We start from the raw sequence: 20,502 nt of genomic DNA, 5'->3' as shown, positions 1-20,502 counted from the left end.
GTACTGGACTAAATGATCATTGAGGTCCCTTTCAGTCCTACATTTCTATGATTCTGTGCAGGAGTTCACTTCCATGTACTGCAAATCCTGAAAATTAGCACATGGTCTATGGCAAAATTTGGAACTCAAACTTCTTTTCTGATCAGAATTTATTACAAACACCCCACATACTAAGACGAACTCGATGCATTTTAACATCTCCAGGTACTGTCACTGAAACATTTACAGTACTACTATACAGGTCCAAGCAAAACATGTCTGCTTATGCAAACTTTGCTCATTTGTGCTTTTAACCCCAAATTAACAAAAGATACTTACAGAAAATGAGTATCTCCCAAGTATTTACAGTATATTACTTCATAAGAGTATCCTTAAGTCTCTGACTGGACTAACCTAAGCTAAAGAAAAACTGTATCCCTTGATACTGGATTTCTGATCACCATCAGAAAGGTGCTGTTTGTTTTCTTCACAGCAATATATATGATTTATAACAAGACACCACAGGCCAACAGAATTATGAGAGAGGCTATCAATGCTGAAAGGAACCAGGGCCGGGATGCACAAAAAGAATTAGGCATTGTGACGCTACTATGTCATACTGCCTAACTTTTACGCGTTTGGTAAAATCATGGCGATACACAAAGTCTGAGTTAGGCACCTAACCTCCTGTACAACGAATGGGGAGAAATAAGCACCTTTTCCACAATTAACATAAGCTAGTGTGCTAGGCGGGGAGTTGTCTAAGCTAACCAGTGGAAGATGCCATCTAGAGGGGTATGCGCTAAGACCCACCCCTCTCACAAATATTGACACCTAAGCGTGGGCTGCAGCAAGGTGTCTATGTCCTGTTGTGATTCAGAGCTAGGAATCCTCTTTATACTTACGTGCCTTATCCTGTTTTAGCAAGAAGGTATGGGGTGGGGTGAATGACTCAGGGTGAGAGAGAGCACATGTGCGCACACAAGCATGAGCATGACCCTGTAGCCTGAAGATGGGGAGGCCCGGGATCCAGTCCCCCTGTTCCAGTGACTCTAATTATTTATCCAAAGCGCAACAGCTTCAATAGAAGAGATTGAGGGAGCCTCACATCAGAATATCCCATAGCCCAGTGGTTAGGGCACTCACGTGAGCTGTGGCAGATCCCTGTTCAAATCCCTTCTCCCCCTCAACCCTATCACCGGTGGGCGAATGCTGTTCATCAAGCGATCACGCTATATCTGACTTATCAGTCCTCATCTTCAAAGGAAACCGGCACAACACTTTCAAAAGATGAGCCTGGGAGCTTAAAGATGAGCCTGGGAGCTTAAATTCATTACTCCGCTGGACACTAAAAAGCATGGACTGAACAGACACACTGGATTTATGGCTTCTTACAATAATCTATAACCCACCGACTCCCTCTTTTTGTCCTATGAGTACAGAGGTGTTAACGGGACACTTTACCTTAAATGGTCCCTTCGAATATGTGCCAATTACTTATGCTAAGCAATATGCCCCACCTTGCATTTTGCTGTGATGCTGGGAGCATCTTTCCCAGACCTGAAAAAGAGCTCTGTGTGGCTCAAAAGCTTGTCTCTCTCCCCAACAGAAGTTGGTCCAATAAAAATATTACCTCATCCACTTTGTCTCTCTAATTGGTTTTTAAGGCACTCAGTAGCGATGTAATTAACGGACAATTTACATCCTCAAGTATTATTTTATTTGCATGTGTCAATGGGCGCAATGAATGAACATGCATTTTTGTGGGCATATCTTGTGTGCCTTTCTTTGAAATGTCAGCAGCGTGCACTACGAGCAGGGGCAAATAAGCTGAAGGAAAGTTTTAATACTGTCTAGGAACGAGTGCCTTACCCTGCAACCCCTCAGTCACATGAGTAGTTCGTATTTATGCTAGCAGACCCACCAAAGTCAATGGGGCTACTCACATGTGTAAACAGTAGTAGCTGTCTAACTAAGGCGGCGTGCGATCAGGCAGCTCAGATTTCATCTAGGATCAGAAATGTAGTAGGAAGAGAGCCTGAGACATAAGCCCTTGTATTAGAGGCCTGGTATGAGACAGGGCCTGCTTACAGAATTTGGCAAGAACAGGGCTGATATTACAGAAATACACATTCCTAAGAAGTGCTAGTCACAGAGCGCTTACGCAAACACATCCCGATATTAAGGAGGGTACAAAAATATTTCCTAAGGATAACAGGAACACACTGACCCCTTTTAAAGATAAGGTTAGGATGACAGTACAGTACAGTACATAATAAAGATGTTTTAACTAAACCAAGGGTAGGCAACCTATGGCACGCGTGCTGATTTTCAGTGGCACTCACACTGCCTGGGTCCTGGCCACCGGTCCGGGGGACTCTGCATTTTAATTTAATTTTAAATGAAGCTTCTTAAACATTTTAAAAACCTTGTTTACTTTAAATACAACAAGAGTTGAGTTATATATTATAGACTTAGAAAAAGAGAACTTCTAAAGACTTTAAAATGTATTATTGGCACGCAAAACCTTAAATTAGAGTGAATAAATGAAGACTCGGTAAATTAGAGTGAATTAATGAAGACTTCTGAAAGGTTGCCGACCCCTGAACTAAACCAACATGTACAAAATACTGGGTAATAACTAGTGACGTCAGGGGGCAGTAACTAACTATGTCAAAGGGGCAGTACTAACTTGTTTGTATTGGGGTACAAAAATGTATCTCAAAGGGAGTATCTTTGACCAGGCTAGGGAGCAGTGGAAAGTCCCACTACTAACTAAGCTGCGTCCATTGTCACAAGCATACATGTCTTCGTATCCGCGTAGAGTCTGCCAGGTGCTGTTACCATGCTTCATTAACAATAAACCTAGCTGGGTGCCTTTGCTAAAAACCAAGTCTGTAAATTTATTGGGCAGTTTAATTAAGGTCTGATATCTCCGCCATCTGCGCAGAGCTGGGACAGCACACACTGAATAAACACATACGCAGCCAACAACTGACCACAACAATCATGTTGAAAAGTAGAGAGAGCATTAGAAAAGTAACTCACAAAAAACTCCCAACACACAGAAAATCCCTCCTTGGTACGAAACGTATCTGTGTCCTATCTGTTTTCTGAATCATATCTGTATGTTACATGGTAATAGCTCTTACAATGATAACAGAAAAGCCAGCTACAAGTTATGCTCTATTTCAAAGTTTGAGAACCAATGGTTCACAAAGAAAGCACAGATTTCAGAGTAGCACACCGTCACACAAAGACGAACTGCTTGAAAACTTTGCTTCTATCCACAGCAGCAACAATTTCAGACAGTTTCAACCAAACATGAACAAAACCAAACTCTCAGAAATCACTTATCCCCACTGAAAGATGTTAATGCTCTGTCCAGCTGAACTCATATTCCAAAGGAAATGGCTGTCTCTAAGCAAGCACAAACACACCACGCTTGGCAGGGTAATAATCACCCTAGAATAAGCCACTCCAGCATCCTAACCCTCTCACATAAAAAAAAATAAATTAAAAAAATAATAATAAAATAAAGCAATTTTCTGCTGAAATCTCTGCCATATTTCACAGCCAGTCATTTAGAAATCACATGGGAATCCTGCATGCATCTGCAAAATTGCATCTTCTCTCTCTCTCCAAAGGCACAATGAAGGATAATTGTAAAATAATGACAAGTTTAAGAAATGTGCAAAACAGAGTAAAATTCCAAACTGCAAAACAGCTCAAATTTCATTTTAATAACACTACTTTGCACATATATAGCATCATTCATCCGAGGATCTGAAAATGCTTTACAAAATAAGCTCTCAACACATCTTTGAGGTATTGTTACCCTTTTCTCAGACAGGCAAAGTGACTTTCCCAAGGTTATGCAGTGACTTGCAGAATCTAGTCTAGAACCCAGCACTCCAGGTTTTAGGTCCATGCTCTAACCACAAGTGCCTCCTTCATACATACAAGTCAAAACCAGACAATTCAACCAGATTTACTATTGTAGTCTGATTCACATAGTCCTCTAATTCCCCTGGACAAAATCTCAAAGCTAGAATATTTCTTCTCTGCTTTCCTCCTCTAACTTCTCTACTTGTCCCACTGCCCTGGGCCCATTCTCGTTTCAGCTCTTACTCTTCTTTTTAACTTCTCACTCTCTCTAGCTCACACTACAAACATGCTTTACTCTCTCCCATCTTACAAAAACCCACCATTGACCCCCCCTTGCCCCATCTCTCTTTTCATCTCTAAGATCATTGAACATGCTGTCGATAATCACCTTCAGTTCTGTCCCAGACCTTCCCAATCCAGCCTCCACCCCTAGCACTCCACTGAAACCACTCTCACCAGTTTCTAATGACATCTTCTTTGCCAAAACTTAGAATACTACGTCCCCATACTCCTTTACCTGTCAGCCACCTTCAACACACTTGCCCATGCTCCTCTTCTTGAAATCCTGTCCTCCACTGGTTTCCAGGACTCAGTCGTCTCCCCTACCTCTATAATCGCTCCAGTGTGTCCTCTGGAGGGTCCTCATCCTCCCACCAATTTTCTGTGGGGGATTCCACAGGACTTGGTCCCCTTCTCTTTTTTCTCCATGCCTTATCTCTGGATAATGTCATCCACAAATGCAAATTCAACTACCACATCCATTTTGACAACTCACAGATCTCCCCCTTCAGACCTGTTTCCTTCTAATCTCCCCGCTGCCCCTCCCTGCTACCTCCTTTCTCAATCCCTGTGGACAGTATCCCCATTCTACCTGCCTTCTTCAGCTTGGCCCTCTCTCTAGGTCCACACATCTAGACTATGTCTACATCTTGCTCATTCTTTCTGCATAACATCTCTATGATAGGGCCTTTCCTATCCACACACACAGCTAAAATTCTTTGTCCATGCTCTCATCATCTTGCATTTTGATTATTGCAGCATCCTTCTCTGTGGCTTTGATAAATGCAACCTTGCCCCACTGGTATCCATTCAGTATGGTGCTGCAAAGATTTTCCTAGCTTGTCACTTTGACCACGTCACTCCTCTCTTTATATCCTTCCACTGGCTTCCCATTTTCTATCACATCAAACATAAGCTACTTGTATTCACTTTCAAGGCCTTTCATGGCCTACTCCTGCCCTACCTATCATCTCTCAGTCACTTTGGAGATCTTGATTCCTGCCTCATGATGCCAGCTTCTATTGCCCAGTTGTTAATTTTTCAAACAAGGCCCTTTGTGCTTTCTCCCATGCTGCCCCTCATTTGGGAGAAGCTCCCAGTAAATATCCACAAAACTGACACACTATCCTCCTTCAACACCCTCCTCAAAACTCTTTTCCCATGATGCCTCCAAAACACTTGACAATGTTTAAGCTGCTGATGGGCTGAAACCACTGTCCGTCAGGCTGTCCAATACTGTATCATTGTTTCCAATGTCTTCTTCCAAATGTCTGTCTCCATCTTTTGTCCCTTGTCTTTGATTGTAAGCTTTTTGGGACATGGACTGTCTTTTTGTTCTGGGTTTGTATAGTGCCCAGCACAACGGGGCCCGGGCTTGTAGGTGCTACGTTGATACAAATAAATAACAACCACCACCACCCCCCAAATCCTTTCCACCACATGAACACAAGTGAAACATTTTATCTCTACTGAGGTAACAGCTTCAATAAAATACAAGGAGTCCCAGCCAGTAGCTCTACAATGGAAGCAAAGCAGAGACTTACCTCCTTTTGATGGTGAGCATTGCTCCTAAGAGGATAATAACAAACATCAGAAGGCCAGCTATAACCCCAGCCATTTTCACTGTGTTGTCAGCTTGCTTTTCGGGCTCCACTGCATTGGAATTCTGGGTGGAAGCTCCTTAAAAGGTAGAGGGAGGAAGGAAATAAAAATTAGAACCTGTAGAAAATATCCCATAGTGATCAGATTTGAATAGTTAAAACCTAATGATACACATATCAACAAATTGCAGCAAACAAACTGTCCATCTAGCCTGATCTACTGCTTTCAGCAGTGGCTAGTACCAGATATTTCAGAGGGAGGTGTAAAGCCCCAATATAATACACCTGATTAATTTTACAATATTATACTATCGGGGAAAAAGTCTTCTTCAGATAGTAATCAGCTTATACCCAGAAACAGGAAAATTAATAGCAGTTATAAATTTAATTTAAGTTTAGCTGCAGGTGCTAATCTTAGGGACAGAAATAGCAACCAGCACAAAGTTTACAGTGAAGCAGCCCCATAATAGTTTTGTAGCAATATTTTTTCTTCTGCAGTAGGAAAAAATATGTATTTGCCACTACACTGATTACACATCAACAAACATTAATCCAAACACACAAACCAACCCTCTTGCCCCTCAAATCATTTCCTTTGTTCCACGTATGAGTTCTTCTGTCTTTGGCAAGGCAACGCAATTTTCACCTCAACAGAAAATGTACACCATGTGCATTTAAATATCAAATATATTTATAAACTTACTCTTTGAAAAGCATTTCCTCTTTCACTTACTTGCCAAGGTCTGACTTCAAGGTTCTGTTTCCCCTTCAGTAGTTGATCACTTTGTAGAATGTGGCTGCCCAATTATTTAGTGGTGCTACTCATGGGAAGCCTATTACACCTATGCCATGTAGACTTCACTAGCTCCTGCATTGATTTCCCTCCAGATACAATTTAAATGGGTTGAGTTTGATTCAGAAAGCCTAAAGGTTTTGTGTGACAGTCTATATTATTATGGTTACCACTTTTACAAGACTATTCATAGATTCATAGATTCATAGATATTTAGGTCAGAAGGGACCATTATGATCATCTAGTCTGACCTCCTGCACAACGCAGGCCACAGAATTTCACCCACCACTCCTACTATGATTCATTTTGTACAAAGTATGCCTTGTGAGGTATCTTTGAAAAGTCATAATTTGCTGAATATCATTATTCTGTTAAAATATGTGTAGCAACACTATATGTGAGGGTATAAGATTCTACTGTATGATTGTAACTGAAATACATAGTAATTCTGGGTCCTACAAACCAATTTTTCAGAGACAAAGATACGCTAGCACCCCAGACACGTGTTAAACGGCCATCACCTACTTAAGCAGCCATCCTTCAGCTGATGGGAGGTGTAAACAAGAAATTTATACTTCATCACAGGGACTATTCAAACCTCACATCCACAATGGACTGCACGGCACCATGACTCAGCACAGATGTTTCTAGCACATGAGACTAAATTATAAAGAGGGAGGAAACATTTGACTTCACCTATCCTACTCCCATCTCTCTGCTCATGGCATCAACTCTCAAAGAACTAAACTAAGACAGAGTGGTCCCAGGCTGAAATGAGATCCAGCCTGCAAAATTTACAACAGCGTATGGTGAGACAAAACCTTTTCTTTTACATTCACTTAGCTTGTTAAGTTAGGTATTAGCTTGCATATTACTCCTTTATTTTCTTTTGTAACCAATCCTGACTTTTATGCATCAACACTTGTAATAATTTAAAATCTATCTTTCTGCAGTTAATAAACATATCTTATTGTTTTATCTTAACCAGTGTGTTTGGATTAATCAGTGTGTAGGAAACTCTATTTGGGATAACAATGCTGGTGCATATATCATTTTCCTTTGATGAAATGACGGACTTCCTATGAGCTTGCATTGTTCAATGGGGTTTGCTGGACAGTACAAGACACATATTACTGGGGGAACAAGGTTGGGACTAAGAGCTTGCAAGAATTGCCCTGTACATAATTAATGAGTGACTGGGCAGAATGCTCTGGGAGTGAATTTGCATGCTGATGGCTGTGTGAACAGGCCAGGAGTGGGTGTTCTGACAGCATAGCAGCATAAAAGACACCCCAGGCTAGAGAATTAAGGACACTGCTGTTCAGCAGTCCAGATTGTACTCTGGGTAATGTCACATTTTGAATTGTGATTGCCTTAGAGACTATGGGACAAATGCTGATGTCAATTGCATTGTTGCTATTATTTATTTAGCTACTGATACAATATCTGACTTCCTTGTGATTACTTGAATTTACAACCAAGATCAGAACCTGACTGCATGAGCCACCTTGTCTGCTGAAGTCAGCTGGGTCCTCATACTTGCAGCCCTCAAAGTTGAACACTTATAGGTTGGGAAGGGGGACCAAGGGTGGAAAGCAAACTGTTCTCATTAGAAGGCTCTGAAGTTTGCTTCTCTGATTGGTCTGACAAAGCCCAAGTGTGCTGATCTTTAAGGAAAGTTGTATGGATTCTCTGTTCACCAAGACTAGTTAGTGTTTGAGTCAACTTTCTGAGACACAGTCAGGAGTCTCATTGATTAATTTTTGTCATTATTTTGTCATGTGATTTAAAAGATTGTACTGGCCAATATGAATCACAATACATCTGCATAAACAAAACAAGTAAAGAATTACACAGGATGTAGATAAGTTCCTACTGCTCAAACCTGTCCAAACTGATGGACTTCAATGGGATGAGGATCTGTCCCTAAAACAAACAGGAGATGCTGTTTCAAGAGGGTGTTTTGTTCTCGTTAGCTGTTGAAGGACAAACATGGACCAATGACAAGTAAATAAAGGAAAAAACTAATTTCCAGACATTTTGTTTTCAGACACACATGGAAATTCCACACTACTGGGCGAATAATCTAAAATTTGATGAGAGGCTAGAGAGAGCCAGACTGGTCCTCAAAGATCAAGGGTGCTTAGAACCAGAGTTCTGATGTGAAACTCTCTTTACTCCACACCGTGGTAGACTGGAGGGGCTTTTTTTTCTTTTAAGTTTGAAAGTTCTCCTTTAAAATTCATCCCCACACTGCCTTAATAATGTGAACTGGCCACTCACTAGAGACAGTCCACATGACAAGTGACACATTGTGATGGATGGAGTTTGCTGGTGGTACTGCCTGGTGGTTAGGGGCTTAGACCTCTGTTTGCCATGCCTCTAGTCTTTCCACTGGGACACTTTCACACCTGGTGGAGGTCTGTCTTTTATTGGGGATTAACTTGACTCTCTGGTCAGGTTATTACTCAGTCTTATCTCCTCGAAGGACCCTGTAAGGGTTACCAAATGTCCAGTACACAGGAGTGCCTTACGGTTGCCTCCCTGGGCTCCTTCCTACCACCCGCTCTCTTGTCAAAGTCTTGCAGTCTGTCTCACAGTAGTGAGAGACGAGATACTAGTTGAACCTTCAGACCGACTGGGCTCAACCAACAGGTTCTTCCTCTCCAGGAGGAGGTTTCTGCATTGCCCTTTCTCTGGAGCTCTCAGGGTAGGTCCTTCTCCCTGGCTTGTCAGGCCCATTCAGAGCTGTTGGCTCACTATTAAGCAGGTGCAGCTGGGTGGGGTCACCTTGTCCCAGAGTTGCTCCTTAATTTAACCCTTTTAGTTGTAGTGTCACATTGATACACCCCATCACACACATCCTACCAGGTAAGGTTGAGAATGTTTCTGTGAATCACTTATAGAAACAGGTGTCTTTTCCCCGCAGGCTCTTCCTAATTACAATGGGTGATGTTGACTTTTCATAGAATGATAGATGCTTAGGACTGGAAGGGACCTGGTCTAGTCCAGTCCCCTGTATTCAAGGCAGGACTATGTAATAACTAGAGCATTCCTGACAGGTGTTTGTTTAACCTGTACTTAAAAACCTCCAATGGTGGAGAGTACACAAGCTCTCTAGGCAATTTGTTCCAATGCTTAACTACCCTGACAGTTAGGAAGGTTTTCCTACTGTCCAACCTAAAGCTTCCTTGCTGCAATTTAAGCCCATTGCTTTTTGTCCTATCCTCAGAGGTTAACGAGAACAATTTTTCACCCTCCTTCTTGTAACAACCTTTTATGTACTTGAAAACGGTCATCATGTCCCCCCTCAGTATTCTCTTCTCAACAAACCCATTTTTTTTCAATCTTTCCTCATAAGTCATATTTTCCAGATCTTTAATAATTTTTGTTGTTCTCCTCCGGACTTTCTCCAGTTTGTCAACATCCTTCCTGAAACGTGGCACCCAGAACTGGACACAATAGTTCAGCTGAGGCCTTGCCAGTGCAGAGTAGAGTGGAAGAATTACTTCTCCTCTTTTTGCCTCATTTGGGTGTCCTCAGATATTATGAGACAGTTTTGGATGCTGGTATTTCAAATTTCATTAATCAAATTTCAGCACTTGGCTGAGACTGGTTGCATGATGGACGTTACAAAGTTGGAGTCTCATACTATTCCTTTTTATTTAAAATACCTTACATTATGTCAGGAGTTCAAAATCCTTTGATGTCTGAAAACAAACATTTATAATAGCTATCCATTTACAGTAGTAATATTTTGAACATAGCTTATGTATTGCCATATCAAATTGCCAAATATAGTGCCATCTGCAAGAGAAGTGCTGAAGATTCAAGGTGAGATTATGAGGCTGCTTTGAAGTCTTTTGACAGTCTTTGCAGTCATCATAGACCCACCTATATATCTGTATAAATCAATCAATCAGTTATATGCTATAATACACCTTTGAGGCTGTAACCACATCTTCTCTAACAGGCTTAACAGCAGTTATCTAAAGGAAAACCTATGCCATTACAGGAAGCCGTGAAGCATACTCAGGAGATGGCATTCTTCACTTTCAGTCTGGCATGTTGTCAGGGAATACTGTGCTTAGAAGTGTCCATATTTCAGATGAGAATTAAATCTAAGGGCCTCACCACCCTATAGCGCTTTCCAGCAGAGTTGATTAGTGTGTAAGAAATAATTCCTGTGTACATACAGCTGAAAAACATTTTGGGATCCTTCAGTATGAAAAGTAACCTAGAAATACAAGGAATTGAAAATGAAACGTGCATAGTAGGATTTACATAATATCCATTTGCATTTTGTCTCTCCAGGACTTGGAGTGAGGTTGTTTAAGAGTCACAGAACATCCCATCAGCTGGACAATCCTGACTCCCTGACAGAGCAGAATGTATGCTAAAAGTGCAGCTTTCTTCCTGTGGCGGGTTAATACTTGAGCTGTCCAAAGTGTTTGACTTGAAACTCAAAAGTCCTCCTAATCAGTTTTAATTTAAGTGCAAACTGTATCCATGAACACATAGTCGTGTTCGAAAACGGTGTTAGAACATCTGCCACATGTTCGAAATTGGACACAACAGTTTTTGCCCCATCCGATGTCCTCAAATATTTTGAGACAGTTTCTGACACTGGTATTACAAATTTCACTCATCAAATTTCAGCGCTTGGCTGAGACAGGTCGCATGATGGAGATTACACAGTTTGAGTCTCATACTATTTATTTTAGTTACCTGATTGGTTGAGTTCACTCCAAGCGCTCAGGAGATACAGCAAAAGCTGTTTTTCACTTGGGTTTTCAGAAGAAGAGGCTGCATTTCGCAAATTCTCCAAGCCATCTTAAGAGAGTCAACCTGCCTCAGCTAACTGTCTTGGAATTGATAATTTTACAGTATTAATAATTCCTAAGCCTCACATTGTTATAACATTGCAAGGGAACAGTCACTTGAAACAGACCAGAGTTCTCTTAATGCATCAGAAGTCGTGTGTGTTTTCCTATTGGCGACATTCCTCATGATCACTAGTACTGCCAGCTGGAATTCAACCAGCTCTTAGTGCCTGGCGACATCTTTATTCTAGCAGCATGTGGTCCATAAGGCAAATAATATTGTATATGCATAAGACAACTGTTGCTGCTGTCACATGTGCCTTTCAGCCATGGGTGCATGCATCTCCTTGACTTCAGCATTCTACTCCACCCCTTTTCTGAGTTAGGTTTTGTTTCTCTCCTTTCAAGATCAATGGGTTTGGAAGCTTGTAAAATAGTTCAAATGGGATGTTTCACAGAAATATCACCAAACACAGCTGAAAGACTTTGTACAACTCTATTTAATGACCACACTTTCCCTTCTGGAGAGCTGCATTGTGTGGTGATCACAAGAAAGAATGAGTTTAGTAGTTACTATCCTTCTAGCTCCTAGTGGAGATTTCCACCATGTTTGGTAGAAGAAATTTATTTCCCTTAAATAAAACCTGATACTTGGAATAGTAAGGTATGTGTTTGGGGAGCACAAGGGGGTTACCATTTTATTTTTTATATTACAATAGTCTTGAAAGGCCACAGCTGAGATCAAGTACCCATCTTGAAGGGCAGTGTACAAATATTGGTAAGATAGTTGTCTGCCCTGAGTTTATTTTCTAAATAGACAAGACAAAGGAGAGGAGGAAACAGAGGCACAAAGTGAAGGGCCTTTCCCAAGCTCTTACAGATCAGTGGCAGAGTCAAAAATAGAAACCAGGTCTCCTGACTCCCAGTCTCATGCATTATCCCCATGAGATGACCCCACCTCTCACTGGTGTGCGTATAGGCAATCTGCAGTGCAGAAAATGCATGGTCCCAGGAGCTCATTAACAGGAGAAGATACAACTTACGTCACACCGCAGAGATGTAAAGAATGCAGAGTGGGGGAATGAGTTCTTCTCCAAAGCCACGAACCTGACCAACCCACAAAAGTCAGGTTTGTGAGTCATCAATCAGTGCTGTCTTTATTAATGTACCCACAGGTGCCGAAGGTTCTAATCCATCTATCCTTGATTGTGACTGCAATTCATAAAGAGCTATGTCCCATCAGACTCTGCTTTTCTGTAATGTGCAACTATTGGAAACTGGTCCTAAATTGTGACAGAATGTTAGTTTCCTAAGGCTCACTGGAGCATCCGACCTTTCTAATTCAATCCTCCCCTGCTTCATAACATGAACAAAGCTGGCACTGTGGCGACTGGTACATTAACAATCCATTCTTTGGGAAAAGGAACTTTAAAATCCAAAATGAGTTTTACTGTATCTGAGCTGCATTGTTTATTCCAATAAACTAAATCTTTCAGAAGATTTCTCTTGGGCCTCTGAGTTGAAGGGGTTTCTGTCCACAAGGAACAGTAATTGGACTGCTTGGATTCATAGAACAGGAAGTTGCATCAGAAAAGATTTAATGGACCTCTTGTTATACAATGCAGATGGCTCCAATCTGAACTGCTGTCTTAAAACACTGATTTTTATCTATGCTACTGAATCAGAATAGTATGAACTTAAATGGTACCCCTGAGATACCCCAAATCCTTCTAATCATTAATACTTAGTACTTTATCAGTTCAAAGTCCAGTTCCTACATTGATTAAATCATCATAACTCCCATGCAAGATAGATAGTTAATTATTCTTATCCTCATTTTACATGATCAGAAAACAGGGTTCACAGGCATTCAGAGACTTGCCCAGGACCACACAACTATTTGACACGAGGACCTAAACTCCAGTTTTCCTGAGTCCTTTCAAGGAATGCTAGTAAAAACTTGAGCAGTTCGCAGAAAGGAAGGAGTTGTAAGCTAGGTAGAGGAACTGCAGATGGGTCACCAACTTGCTAGAGGCTGAAAGACCTGAATTGAAAGTAGCATCTTGCTTGTTCACAGTCTTGCTATTGTTTTGGACCCAGCCTTGCCCCACTCCAGGTAACCTGGTTCTGACCCTCTGCTCCCATTTCTGACCTCTGACTTCACTTCTAATCCTGGGCTCTGACCCCTCTAGCTATGACACTGGGCTCAGATTCCTGGCTACTGACTCCTGTTGCAACCACTATGCTTGATTCCTGATCAGACCACTAGGCCTGACTCCTGATCTCTAAGAACTACCACCCACGTCCTGGTCACATGACAAGACAACACTAAGTAAAATTTTCACTTGGAAAATTTAAGGGCAGCAATAAAAACTGAGAATGAGAAGCCAGCCAGTAAAAAAAAGTGAGGTTGACAAGAAAAACACTCTTAAAAGATAGGTGATTGAAGGGATGGACCTGAAAAGGCGTGTTGATATAATTTAAAATACAAGTTTGCTCTTTGTAGGGCCTGTCACAAAAACCGTGCTCCACATTTAAATGCTCCATATTTAAAATACTGGTTACAAAGTTGAACTACAAAGTGAAATTGGAGGGAAAGATATGAAGAGCCATAGACAAAAGAGAAGAGGAGGTTTACTTACCTGTAACTGAAAGTTCTTCAAAAAGAAAAGGAGGACTTGTGGCACCTTAGAGACTAACAAATTTATTTGAGCATAAGCTTTTGTGAGCTACAGCTCACTTCATCGGATGCATTCAGTGGAAAATACAGTGGGGAGATTTATATACACAATGAACATGAAACAATGGGTATTATCATACACACTGTAACAAGAGTGATCAGGTAAGGTGAGCTATTACCAGCAGGAGAGCAGGGGGGAAAAACCTTTTGTAGTGATAATCAAGGTGGGCCATTCCAGCATTTCTGTATTCCACTGTGGGTTATGCACGCGAATCATGCACCCAGAGGTGGAGAATTTGAAATCAGCATCCACTGGTTCATGCATGCTCCCTGGCTCGTCTCTTGCCTCTGACTGAGGGGATAAGGGTCGGGGTAGACTGACCGTCTCTCCAGTTCCTTCCCTACTGTGAATCAGATAAGATCTGAAGCAAAGGGGAAGGAGGGTGAGTAGTGGAATTGATAGGGACCGTACATCTCAAAGAACCTCCAGCTACAGATAAGTATCCTCCTTTTCTTCTTCAAGTGATGGTCCCTATTGTATTCCACTGTGGGTGACTGACAAGCAGTACCTAAGCAGGAGGAGGGTGTGAGGATGTAGATGGTATGACTGAGCAGAGTACCGCCATTCCAAAGAAGGAATCAGCAGAAGAGTACTGCACCAGGGCATAATGTCTTGTAAATGTGTGAAAGGAGCCCCACATGTCCGCTTTACAGATGTCCAGAAGGGGTACTGCCTGAAGTGATGCCATAGTTGCTACTTGCACTCTGGTGGAATAAGCTCTTACCCCATGGAACAGGGAGAGGTTTGAAAGCTGACAGCAGAGTAGAATGCAGCCGGAGATCAGGGGTTTCCTGATTGGTTTTGTTCTCTGTAGATAGAAAGCCATGGACAGCTGAACATCGAGGGAGTGGAGTCTTTGTTCCTCTGCAGAAGCGTGCAGTTTTGGGAACAACACAGGTAAGCAAATTCATTGGTTAAGGTGAAATTCCAAAACTTCTTTAAGGGTGAATTTGCAGAGTACACATAAAGAAATTTTATCCTCATGGAATATAGCATATGGAGGATCTGTCATCATCACTCCGTGTTCCTCAAGGACTAGGCTGCTGTGGACAATGCACAGAAGAGGGATTGGTACATTCCAGAAAACGATTGAAATATTTCAGTAACAAGGGCCTTTTGCAACTAGCAGCAATCACTTTCTCACTGACTCTACGCAGGCACGCAGCTCTGCGAGCACCCCAATCATGGTGAGTGTCGAGAGTGGGAAGAAGGTGGTTGTGCATACGGACAAAACAGTCATGGCTTGCAGGGCAGATTTGCAGGGAACTCATTCTAAAATTATCACACACTTTTTGACAGGCAACCAACCTGCTCGCTGACATCTCACTGCTGCGGGTAAGCAGGGAAACCAGAGCACAACTACTGAATGCTTGCAGCTTTCACCCCGGTGTATATGCAGCTCAGCTATGTGACGCTTTGGTCCCAGCTCCAGTGATTGCTAAATGACATGGTACAGTTTCTTACAATGGGGGAACTAACAAGGCTGCAATCCCTTGGAATCTGCGGCAGAGGATTAACAAGTACCTCTTGGAAAGTTTCCAGAGCCTCTCTCTGGAGGATTCCCTACAGGTCTTGATGTCCATCGACACCCTGCTTGGCCATGCAGATTAGCTACACAGAGCAATGTCCCGCTCACATAAAATACTACCTGCCTCCCACTTTTCAATTCCCTACACATGCCACAGCAACTTACCCGGCATCTCATCTGCCTCCTGCTCCCCATAGAGCACTTCTTGAGTGGAGAAAAGTTCCTGGCCGCCTGTCCCACTGAGAGCTCCACATCCTCTTCCAGCTCCACTTCTTCATCCAGAATTTCAGCCTCCAGGTTACCCCCTCTTTCTGCTGCCTCTGAAGTATCCACGGGGCTATCGGCGACGAGGTGGGGTCACCACCGAGGATAGCATTCAGCTCCTTATGGAAGTGGCAGGTCTTAGGTGCACCACCGGAGTGATGGTTTGCCTCCCGTGCCTTATGGTACACCTGCCTCAGCTCCTTTACCTTCACTCTGCACTGCTGCGTATCTCGATCATAGCCCTTTTCGCACAAGCCTTGAGAAACTTGCCCATATGTGTCTCGATTCCTAGGGTCAATTGCAGCTGCGACTGAACAGACTCCTCTCCCATATACTGATCAAATCTAAGAGCTCAGCGGTGGTCCAAACAATAGCGCGTTTGGTGCGATAGCTCTCCAGGCTCACCTGGGAAGCCAGCAAGCAGGAAATGGAATTTAAAATTCCTGGGGCTTGTGGGGCGGGGGGAGTTGCAGGGCAGCGGAGTTCAAACCGCTGACCAGAGCAGCAGCATGGGAATTGTGGGACACTTTCTGGAGGCCAATAAAATTGAAAAAATAAGGCGTGGTGTCTACCCTGGCTGTTTGTCGACAATAAAGGGAGGAGAAAAGACAAACGTCTCTCGCAGGGGTGGAAGTTTTTTGTCGCCAAAACTGGGTGTTTTTTCCGACGAAAGTTCCGTTGCAGTGTGTATGCTATCACTGTTTTGTTGCCAAAAGGCAGTTTTGGGAGACAAAACTTGCCAGTGTAGACAAGCCCTTAGTCTGTTAAGTAGAGCTATATTTTTATTTGCTGCAAGTAATGGATAGACCATACACAGAGTATGACACTTCCAAAAGTATATAAGACCCACTTTCAAAAGAGACATAGGCTCCCGAATCACTTGAATATTTTACCCTTAACTTAATAAGTTTATGTACTGTTTGTTATGCTACTGGGCAACAAGTGAGTAAGGCCTCTGAGGATTAGGAAGAGAGTTTCCAAAGTTATCCTATGGATTAATATCCTGAAGTTTAAAGCTCTAATGGAGGTGCACCTGCTTAGCACCTCTGAAAATTTGGCCATGCAATTTACTCAGAAGGTATCTATAGTTAGTTATAAATGAAGATGATAACAGTAAGATCCTGCAAAGAATAGCTTCTCTGGCTACCTTGAAACAGACTGTCAACAACCATGTTAGACTAAAGACCTATTTGTTTATCAATAAGAAAGCACACACAAGCATTGTTTTAGTAGGTTTGAATTTACTGGTTGTGTTAGAGAAGACTGGTTTGCAAATATAAAAATATAATCCTCAACAATGTACCAGAGTATGAGGACTTCAGCAAGGCACATAAAATGCTGATCTTTCCTTCCACGAAGTAGTGTTGTACGTAAAGTACTGCACAGGATGTTATCGGGAGAATAATGCAAAGCACCACATTTATTGGTAATACATGTATCAACCAACACTGTATCATATGCATATGATATATATTACACTCATGCACTCACACATACAAGCACACTCCGTCTTGTTGTTGTTACCAACTAGTTGCTCCCCTTAACTTCACTGGCCAGGTGGTTAGATTGGGGAGGGGTGGAGCCGGGCTTCTGCCAATCCGGATCGATGCTCCGATGTTGACAAGACGAGACCCGGGGTCCTCTGCAAGACACCTCACTTTTATAGCAGCTTCCCTCTCATGCAAATCTATACCAGATTCAAAATTTGTGTCTGTTGGTCCTTTGTGCTGTTTCCCTCTGAGTGTTGTCCCAATGCTGCAAAGAGGGTGTTCCCAAAAGAAGGTGCTTGCTTCTAATCCCCAAGGCCGTCAGTATGTCTGCTCTTCTTTAGTGAGCCCACTTGATAAGTTTTATTGTTCTTGGGTGTGGCTTCCATCCCCTCTCCAACTGTTGCAGCTGTCTGGAGGTGCTTGCCTTCCATGCCTTACTCATTCAGACCTTTCATTCATTCAACAGGGCAATTGATTATTCTACTCCAAGCAAAAATACATTTTTTAACATTATACCAAGGCTCAGTACAAAGTTTTCTATATAAGGATCTGATACAAAGTTGTATGAAAATAGAGGCATAATACAAAGTCATATGAAAGTTATGTGAAGATGCTTAATGCAGAGATTTATCTACAGTAGAAACCAAATAAAACAATATATTAAAACCAGAAAGAGAGATTTCACAGAGGTCATTTCCAGAACTGGAACTACTCATTAAAAAAACAAACAAAAAAACCCACCCTTTCCTTGAGGTAAAAATATAGTGTCTTTTCTGTCCACAGTTATTGAAGAACGTAAATACCAGAGGCCTAATGCCTCATAAATGGGGACTCAATGGTACAATTTCATCTAAACAAAAGGTTTAAAAGGGACAAGGAGAGCAACCAGTTGCCAGGAGCCAACACCTTTCAGCCAAACGATAAATGCAGAGAAAGTAGCAGCACATTGTAGGTGTGGTAGTGTCTGGAGGGGGAGGCAGGGGAGAAAGATGGGCCTCTGTAAAAAGAATGATCAGGGATGCATATGGAATCAGTGGGTGGATGAGATAAACACACAGTGAGGAGGTATGATTAGTGTTACTAAACTGAGCAAGAATAACGAAAAAAAGCAATAAGAGAATCCATGATTCTTGAGATTCCATGGAAGCTTTTCTTCTCTTCACTTTGTTCTCACCCCTTCTATCAAAACAGAAACATTTAATTTCTGCTAGCAGCAGATCTTTTGGCCCAAGGATCGAAAAGGTTATTGTGTTCACTTGGACAGAAGAATCACAGGTAATAGTGATATTATTAAAGGGTCCTATGGGGATGAGTGCAAGCGATGCTGCAGTTAAGATGGTGACAGCATTTCCCCATTATAATTCCTTGCTTATGTGGAGGGATTAATAGGTTACTTGTAAATTATAAGAAGGAGGCCACACAGTCACAAGGCCAAATTTACAAAGAGGTCTTAATTTGTGTGAGCATGCAGGTAAATACAAGACGGTGAATTTTCAAGTGTCCAAGCTTGCTTGAGCTCCATCTCTCTCAAGGATTTTTATCTATGCCTTTGATATCCTGGATCCAAAATAGCACAGCCCAGATCAGGGCTCTTATGTAGAAACTTATACTAACCTTTTCTATATTCCTCTTTGTATATTATAAAGAGCGTCAAGCTTTCGAGTGGTGTGGATGTGAGAACCACTCGTACTTGTAGCATGAATGAGAAAACATTATACACTTATCATAATAAAATAAACACATCATATGTTATACAAATAGCAACTAATTAACATTCATGACAACCTATGAGGCAAGTAAATAATATCCTTATTTTGCAAATGAGAACTGAAGAAGAGCAGCTGTGTTCAAGGTAATGGCAGAAGCCGGGAGTATATAACCAAAGTAAAAGGTAAGATATGTGTTTTTTATTTCTCCATCCCCTCTCTCTGTATTATTGGAGAAAATGGAGCACACTTTTCAGGGAGGCTTTTTTAAAGTGGAACAATCCACCAAAACTCACCTGCTCAAGCGCTAATTAGGACTGTCTAACAGCCAGCCTATTTGGGATGTCTCATACTTGGCTTTCTGCTCTTTCTTTGTTCACCTGTAAGGGACAGATTTTGATATCCTTATACATACTGCATGGAATTCACCCCTGTAAAGAGGGCAGCACAATCCTATGCACTGTTTAAGTCCAATGAAACCTTCAAAATAGTTCTTAAGTGGGACTTAACACAGGCCTTGTGTTGGCCCACTGCACAGAGTTGAATTTCAGCCACTCAGCAATGCCTTATGCTTTGAGCATTCCCATCAATTTCCCCTAAGCTGGTGCTGAACATGAGTAAGGCATCAGAATCCAGCACATACTTGCTTATTCACAAAATTCACCGTGGCTCTCCCAGTTGTTACTGCAGCTCGCCTTCACCGCACACAACCTAGACCTACATGGAATTTTCTGAAAAAATACATTTTTTATGTTTAAGTATAAAGCTACGACAGCTGGAGCCGGGAATGTACACTATTGAGTAGCACTCACATTTGATATATATACGAGACTCAATGCATGCGCTCATAAAAATGTCCATACATACCTTAAGTCTGTAAAAGTCCATATTTGTGCATGCAGCAAAATGCTATATTGCACTAATGTGGGCTTTTGTTAGTATACTCATTGCATTCATCACTGGACATTTAAGTCTAACCCTAAAATCACAGCTTTTGGGGTACACTAACCATCATATTAGGCTCAATGGAGCCTTTGATTCAGCAACAGTTCTCTTTTCTTCCTTTTTCAGGATCTGATACCCTACGTGCAGGAGTTGTGGTTTCAGAGCTGAAGGATTGATGTCTTAATGAAGATTAGTCCTTTTTAAGCACTTGCTTTTACTCTCATCGCAATTACTGTCAAAACTCCCATTGACTGGTTTAGCAGAGGAAACTACAAAATATTCAGCAAAGGCCAGAGGCTGGTACAACAGTGAAACAAGGCTAACTTTCAATCTGACCATTCAAAGGGTTTACAGGTTACATGTGAGAGTAGAGACTCAATGAACCAATAAGAATTCTTCTTCGTCATAACCGACTGAAAGAGGAGCATCAGAAGGCAGGATGCAGACCACCCTGCAGCATGGGCA

The 20,502-nt window shown here is 41.9% G+C and overlaps 1 protein-coding gene across 4 annotated transcripts in view; it reads right to left on the bottom strand.

Annotated features, from left to right (window-relative positions):
- The window catches only part of PTPRT (protein tyrosine phosphatase receptor type T), a 716,574-nt gene that overhangs the window by 99,845 nt on the left and 596,227 nt on the right, over positions 1 to 20,502 (bottom strand). For all 4 annotated transcript variants that reach the window (XM_037915718.2, XM_043526952.1, XM_043526953.1 and 1 more), the window contains exon 14: positions 5,691 to 5,826. In XM_037915718.2, the coding sequence (XP_037771646.1) occupies positions 5,691 to 5,826 (136 nt within the window). The remainder of the gene's footprint in view (positions 1 to 5,690; positions 5,827 to 20,502) is intronic.

Source organism: Chelonia mydas, chromosome 13, assembly GCF_015237465.2.
Source record: "Chelonia mydas isolate rCheMyd1 chromosome 13, rCheMyd1.pri.v2, whole genome shotgun sequence".
NCBI lineage: Eukaryota > Metazoa > Chordata > Testudines > Cheloniidae > Chelonia > Chelonia mydas.
The sequence above is the reverse complement of the archived record's forward strand: the minus strand, read 5'-3'. Positions and strand labels throughout refer to the sequence as shown.